Source organism: Gavialis gangeticus, unplaced genomic scaffold, assembly GCF_001723915.1.
Source record: "Gavialis gangeticus isolate Ggan-Ray unplaced genomic scaffold, GavGan_comp1, whole genome shotgun sequence".
Classification (NCBI taxonomy): Eukaryota; Metazoa; Chordata; order Crocodylia; family Gavialidae; genus Gavialis; species Gavialis gangeticus.
Window position 1 is genome coordinate 7,607,675 of NW_017728994.1, and position 7,880 is coordinate 7,615,554.

Below are 7,880 nucleotides of genomic sequence, written 5' to 3' on the forward strand. Positions count from 1 at the left end.
CCAAAGTAAAGCACATGTGTAGATACCCCCAGTGGGTGCATCTACACTTGCAATTAATGTGAAGAAATTTACTCTGGAGTAGTTTGAGCCAGAGTAAACTGCTCCTGGGTGCCATGTCTACATGTGTGCTCAGGACAGCAGCTATCTGAGCCAGAATGGAGCAAGCTCCCAGCTGGCTGGGCTGACCAGGAGCAATTTATGCCCCCTGTCAGTGTCTACACATGCATTTCAATGTAGTTATTTACTCCATCATAAGATAGTACTGTTTCCAACAGTGCTGTGGAGGGGCTGGCTGGGGCATGAGGGTGCTACAATGTGGGGTTAGCCAGCAGGCAGCCCTGGACCGTAGCACCCTCATGCCCCAGCTGGCCCTGGTCACCATTGACACATGTTGCGGTGGAGTAAATAACTCCACCATTGAATAGTACTTATGTGGGTAGTATTATCTTATGGTGGAGTTAATTAGTTTACTCTCGCCTAATAGTACTGGTCGTGTAGACAGTGACATTTTACTGTTGAGCTAATTCATCAGTAAGCACCTTGTGTAGATGCATGCCCTGCTTGCAATTCTTTTAGTCTTCTTTCTTGTCCAAATAATGATGTGACTGAAGACAAACATAGGCCATCCTGCCTGCAAATGACTCATTCAAACTGCACCAAAATCAGTAGTATAACTAAGGTGGGATAACTGAGACAGCAGCCCTGGGTGCCAATTTGTCAGGTGGGAGAGGGAGGGAGACAGAGGGCAGAAAGCTACACAATCATGTTGGTGGTCCTGGCAGCTGGAAGTCACCACTCCCCAATGTGTCACTGTTACCTTAGGAACTTTTGCTGCCCTGTTACACCTTTGCCTAAAATAAAGTATTAATTCCATTTGTAAAAACATGTGAAGTGCCATACTGGGTAAGACCAATGGTCTATCTAGCCAAATATCCTGTCTCCGACAGTGGGCAAGTGGCTGCTATAGGTGGAGAGCATTAAACCCGATATCTCTAGAGTCATCTATCCCCTATTCAGTACCCTTGCTGGCATCTATCTTCATAGGTTTAGAGATGCCAGAGGAAACATTTCCAACCATTCTGTTCCAATAACCATCAACAGATCTATCATCCATGAATTTATCCAACCCCTTTTTGAACCTGGCAATGCTATCTGCCTCCACCAGCTCCTGCGGCAATGAATTCTACAGGTTAACTATGAGTTGTGAAAAAAGTATTTTCTGTTCATAGTTTTAAATCTGTTAGGTACTAATTTCATTGGGTGCTCCCCAGTTTTAGTATTCTGTGACTTGGTGAACAACAGTCCCTGTTCACTTGGTCCACACGCTGTATCATTTTATAGACCTCTATCATATCCCCCTCACCCTTCTCCTTCCCAAACTGGAGAGTCCTAGCCTTTTTAGTCTCTTCTGGTATGGAAACTGCTCCATGCCCTTGATTATTTTGGTTGCCCTTCTCTACCTTTTTGTAACTGTACTATATCCTTTTTGAGATGCAGGGGCCAGAACTTCACACAGATCGAGGCATACCATGGATTTATGTAATGGCGTGATGTTCTCTATTTTGTTCTTAATGATAGCAGGAGTTGGAGTCAAGCCCCTGCTATGAATGCAAGAAGCTGGCCCAGACAGAGGATAACTCAAATGAGCACAGCTAGGAGAACCATGTGGCTACAGGTGTACCAGGAAACGGGTCTAGGGACAACCTGAAGAAGGGGAAGACCCAGAGGGAACCCATCCTCATTGGCTCAGTGAACCAGCCAGACCATTGAAGAGAGAGCTAGAAGATGAACTAGTGTTTGGTGTCCCCCAGAGAGTGGAGGTTACAGCTCAGGCACAGAGTTGTACAACCCACATGGTGATGTGGGACCTAGGTGGCTGAACCAATGAATCCCACAGAAGCTGGGATGAGCCTTAAGTAAAGAACTGAGTGACCCAACAGAGAGAGAGCCAGCCAGATTAGTAAGGGGCTGGTCTGGTGATTCTGGGGACAGGCAGAACAGGATCCATACCTGGAGGCACTCAGTGAAGGCACAGCAGTGCCAGAATTAGATAAAATATTTGAGGGAAATTTAATTTAGCAACTGTGAATGAATTTCTAGAAATGATCAAAAAATGAGAAGGAAATTAATTTAGGAACTGTGAATGAATTTACAGAAATGATCAAGAAGCAAGAAGGGAATTAATTTATGAATTATGAATACATTTATAGCAATGATTAGGAAGTATGAAGTAAATTAATAGATAAATTCTGAAGAGGTGAATGGGAAGCCAGTAAGTGAATTAACTTGTGGACTTATGGAATTAATTTATCAGATTCCTCAAAAGAAGAGGAGTGAACTAATTTGGGGACTCCTCAAGTGAGTGTGTCTAACATTATGTTTATGAATAACCAGTTGACTTAACAGCCAGATAGTGATTTTGTGAGAGTTGAGACAAGGGCTGGGGTTAATCGATGATGTAAGGAACATGAAAGGAGCCCAGATAGAAGCCCCAGACTAGATCCTTAATGTAGAACTGGTAGGAATCTTTCACCACAGACCTGAGAGGAAAGGGGCAGGGTATAGGGGATGTGGAGCCCTACAGAAGAACCAGTGGCCTACCCAGAGGCCTTTGTCCAAGGGATCATCTAAAACCTTCTCAAGGAAACTAAAACATCAAGGCATGGTGGGAAAGTGGGAGGGCAGGATGAAGGTCAGACATGTTCCAACGTAGCAGTAGCTTGAAGATCTACACACCCTAATAATGCCCAACATTTTATTGGTTTTTCTGATCACCATGGCACATTAAGCTGGTGCTGTTAGACAACTATCTACAGTGACTCCAAGGGCTCTTTTCTGAGTCATAAAAACTAGTTCAGAACCCAGCTGTCCTGGGGTAGAGTGGGGGGAAGGACACCGGACTAAAAGGGGAGATCCCTGGGAACAAAATGCACAGAAAGAAGAAATAAATATAAAGTTAAAACAAAAAAACCACTTACCTACAGCAGGAACCGCGGCACAGCTGGAACAGGGAAAGAAACCCACGCGGCTCGTCAGCCATGTCTTTATACAGCTGAAGTCGGCCGGTGATGTCACTGGCAATCAGCAGCTGGTGGGAATAAAACCAGCTGCCGGTGGAGACAGAGGGGGAGAGGAAGCAGACCTGAGGGGGACACAGCCACAGGGTGCCTCTCGGGAGTCCCTCAGGGAGGAAGGAAGACAGCCTGAAGAGCCAGAGGAGGCTCCGGACGCTGACCCTGGCAGTGGCGGTGAAGAACAGCTCGGCAGAGTGAGGGATGAGCTGGAAGCAGCCCCTGCAGCCAGCAAAGGCAGTATCAATAGAGGAAGCAGAGGGGTGGATGTGACAACCCACACGGCAACCGGTGGGAGCACTGGGGCCATTTGGGAGGCAAAGTAATCTCCCCCTTTGGGAGAGTCCCAGCAGGAGCAGCATGAAGGGCTGCGAAGAGACAGGGTTCCTACCTTTGTTACAGGGAGCAACCAGGCATACACAGAGGGGTACGAGGCACCCGAATAGTGATGCCACAGAAGGGAGAAAAGTGGGGCAGGACTGTACCCTGGGAAGAGCCGGATAAAGTGGGAGAGATGACCCGAGCAGGAGGCTATGGGTACCTGGCCCCATGTAGGGGCCACCCCATGGAGAGGTATTAGAGAATGAGCTACCCCGTACCCTGACATATAGGACCAGGAAAGGGGCTACTCAGATTTCCCCACAATATAGGAGAGTGGTATTTTGTGTTTCCTTTTGTGTTTCCCCGTTTGGAGGGGTTGAGGGACAGGAGTGGACGATATGGCTGAGGTAACTGGTACAGGGCTCGTAGGGGCATCACCTTTGGTTTAGGACACAAGTGAGGTATCTTATTCCGGAGGGAACAGGTTTCACGGCCAGGATTTCTGATTGCAAACAAGCAGAGGCGGGTTGAGAGAATCAGCCTCGAGAGCCGGTACCCAGGACAGGAGGGGACCTGCAAGGCCTCCGCAGCTGGACAAGAGCGGGAGTGTGGCCAGGAAGACCCAGTGACCCATCAAGGTGGCGTAAGGTCAGGGTGTAGGGGTGGCGGAGCCCCGCAGGTGGCCACCGGACAGATCTCATGCAGCAGAGGCAGCCCGAGTAGCCACCCCACTACTGGGAAACATTCAAAGTCGTGGCAGGTGAGATTGGGGAAGGCCACTTGAAGAGTAAACACCTACTCGACAGTTTACTGGAGTCTGTGAGGCGCATACCAGTGGCCACTTGAACTAAGGCTGCACGTGACCGGATGTTCGAGGCCCAGCGGTCACACCAGCATTGCGTACATATAGTTGAGGTGCATTACCTTGCACTTGTCGACAGTGAAGTTTATCTGCCATTTTTTTGCCGACTAACTTAGCTTGGTGAGATCTTTCCACAGCTCTTCTCCATTAACTTGAGACTTGGCTACCCAGAATAATTTGTGAATATGTAACTTTTTATTATTTAGAATTATTAACTTTTGATTGAAGGCATCTCATTTTTCTGTCCAGTTAGACAATAAAATATTGGACTACTCATTCAATTAATTTTGCTGTATTACCAAGAACATTCAATCTAAAATATTACATAAAAGGTTGAACAGAGACAACTTGGAGTGCATTTTCCCTAATTAGACTTATTTGGACCTTGGATACATTACAAAAAAATCCTAGCAAATGTGTAGGCCGGTTCTAAAGTAATTTAATGTAATTACAGTAGTAGTTTATTTGGCCTTCAGTCACCAAATGCTTGCCTCTGGAGACTGCATGTGTTTTCTGTGTGTATTTGTGTTTCTTTCAGCCATATTCCAAAGGGATGTCTTAAATGAACTGGCCTCCTTTAAATAGCCCAAGCATTACTACTAAACTCTTTTGCAGCGTCTACTATGGTAAAGCAACTATTTAAAGTGGCATGTAAACTGAGAATAAAAACCCTCCAAACAGTTCAAATTCCATTTTAGGAGAATCTACTACATTAATGCATGTCTAAACAGTCTTGAAATACCAGTGGCTTGATCTTTAAAATGGAGGAGAACTAAAGTTTTAAAATGGAGTAAAAGAGATAGACATAAATACATGTATCAAAGATGGACAAGCAGGTGCTAATAAAATAAAATCTATTTAATTTTTATTAATTTATTTTGATTTAATAAATACAATTTAACTTGGATCTTCTCTAAAAACCTGAATAAACTTCTTTGTGACTTCAAAAGTTGAGCTAAAGGGTTTTTTATTAAATATTTTTCATTTTTACATATCCCTGGTATCATGACTCAAAGCATGACTCTAGGACCTGGTCCCTGCAAAAGTAGAAAAGAACACAAACCTAGAGGTGATCAGAAAAGACTTCTTTGTTAAGATAGCAGGGACTACTGTTTGCCAGAAGAAGAAGTATCTGTTTTGCAACATTTTCAAAATTATGAGAATCAGGTAAACAAATAGCACATCGACTCCCTACACTTAGAGACCGAAGGTGAACCTGTGCTGGGAAGGGGAAATGATTGAGTGCAAAAGAGAAGAACAGAAGGCTGAGGTGGGGAAGACTGGAAGCAGAGCGAGCAGTTAAGAGTATTGCTTGTCTGGAGAGCAAGTGTTGCAATGGTTGTTTTGGACTGGAAAATGTGCATTTCATGAAACAAAATGTATTTGCTAAATATTAATATGAAATCATGAATCGATCTAGCCCTTTTCCCCAAAAGAAAATAAAAAGAACACAACAGTAAAAGAAAAGAAAATATCAACAACAGAAAATTATCTTTGAATTTCTACTTAAGGCTAAATAGCTGTTACCAACCCTTAGTAATGCAGTTACATAAACAGAGCAGTTCATTTGCAGGCAACCTTCACCTCTACCCTTACCCTCTCATAATCACAAAAACTGTTGTTTCTATGGCTACACAATCAGTAAGTCTATATTGCTGCATTGCCAATGCTTCTCCTCACTCATATTTTCCAATATTTTCAAATCCATTTTTGCTTCACTTTCAGGAATTACAGGAATTCACCTGAACTTCCTTCTGCAACTTACCTTCAACCAGCAGGATTGTGCCAATGGCAAACACTTCTAATTCAGTGAAGCCTTCGGGGAGAGGGTACGAAGTGACCATATTTGCAGCAGTAAAACTAATTCAAATTCTGCCCCCTGCCCCTGCTCTGTTGACCTTGCCTTGGATTGCCATATCTTTTAGTATCCCCAGGCAGCAGCCTTCTTAAAGGGCCAGTTCACATGCAGGCACATGCAAGTTATTATCTAAAAGCTTTGGATTTTTAGTGTAAATATTGAAATCCTTACAAGAATGCCATTAATGACCAGAATTAAAGCAACCTCCCCTCCCTGCAAATTGTATTTCAGACACCACAGAATGAAAACATTCATTGCATTTACAATAGGTCTTTGTAGAGACAAGTGTAAGAAGGCTCTCCAGTTAATTCCGCAACACAGAAAAAGAATGAACGGTCATAGAATGAGAGAAAAGCATCTAATATACAATTCAGTGTAAACTGAAAAATCTTATATTTTAAAGGAATTTCTATTATATATGTTTCCCTGTGTAATTGTACATAGAAAGGTATGGGGGGGTGTATTTTTTTACAGAAATTGCTCTGAATCATTTTCCCCAGACCATATTTTGCTTGTATTATTTAATTCTATACCATTACATTAAAATGGAAAAGTATGCCAGAAAAAAATGTCTCACTGACAGACTGACTGAAGACAAGTACATGCTAAAAAGGCAACTATTTTTTATAAACTAGGTCCTAAACCTGCATCCACATGTGTGTGCGTGGTGTTTGTTTTCAGGTCTGCATTCTTGGTATGATGAAATGGGCTTTATAGAGAATAGGAAATGTACAGAGATTGCTCAACCCTCCCCACTAGAATAAACAAATCCACAAACACTAGTAAATGCAGTTGTTTGCAAGTTCTGTACCTTTAAAGGGACTGTGGTATTGTTTTAATTGCTTATCTGGAATTAACTGCTTAATACATTAGTTGGAAGGCTGTGACATAGAATAGAGGTGATACAAAAATAGTATTTGAGTATTACAAAAATTAGGCTATTTCTGAGAGACAGCTTCACAATTTTAATACTTCACAGAAACGTGAAGATCACTGTTAAAAAATCATTAGTTTTGCCCATTGCTCAGTTTTTTCTTTATGTTTAGACTAAGACATTGCTGTGAGCTGTTGCGTAATGTTGATTTTTAAAAAATGGCTAGCGCATTAGAAATTTCTGTACTTATTTCTGCTTTTCCTCTTCTCTTAGTTCATTTATTTCTATGTTATTTCCCTCTACCCTCTCCCATTTTCTGTCCTTGAGTAAAAACAGGTATTCTAGAAACCCTCTGTGTTAGTTGTTTATGTGAGACCCATTAAGACAATACTGGGGACTTCAGTCTTTATCCTCCTAATATCTTGGTAAAGTAGGGAAGCGCACTATACATTGTCATTACATGGATGGGGAACTCTGCAACTTACCCAAATTTATACAGGAAGACTATGGACGTGCAGGAAATTGACAACAGTTTTCCAAGACCTACACTAAAACATAGGACTATTCATCCTCTCCAGAGTATAAAATAAGTTGGACTCTTTATAAAATGCAAACTTTATGAAGTACACGTTACTTTTATGAAGTACATGTTACCTCCAAGTGATACCACTTTTACCTTTTAACCAGTCCCTCTGTTTGCAATGCATTTTACTCCTGTAAGCACATTAAAAAAATCAGTAACCTGTAAGTCATGAACTTTGTTTCATAGGTTTTGAAGCTTGGTTGTACATGATGATCTCTTAAGAGAGCCCTTTGGAGAAAATGTTTTGCTAATATTTGTACTGATATTTTCCACAGTGTAGAGGATGGCCCTGCTTATACTCTTTCTCAATT

General features: G+C 42.4%; 1 protein-coding gene across 1 annotated transcript in view; it reads right to left on the reverse strand.

The window, feature by feature from the left end:
• The window catches only part of RGR (retinal G protein coupled receptor), a 40,054-nt gene extending 33,830 nt beyond the window's left edge, over positions 1-6,224 (reverse strand). Inside the window, exon 1 of the mRNA XM_019502285.1 lies at positions 6,020-6,224. Within this exon, the coding sequence (XP_019357830.1) occupies positions 6,020-6,098 (79 nt within the window). The 5' untranslated portion in view covers positions 6,099-6,224. The remainder of the gene's footprint in view (positions 1-6,019) is intronic.
• Between the last annotated feature and the right edge of the window lie 1,656 nt (positions 6,225-7,880).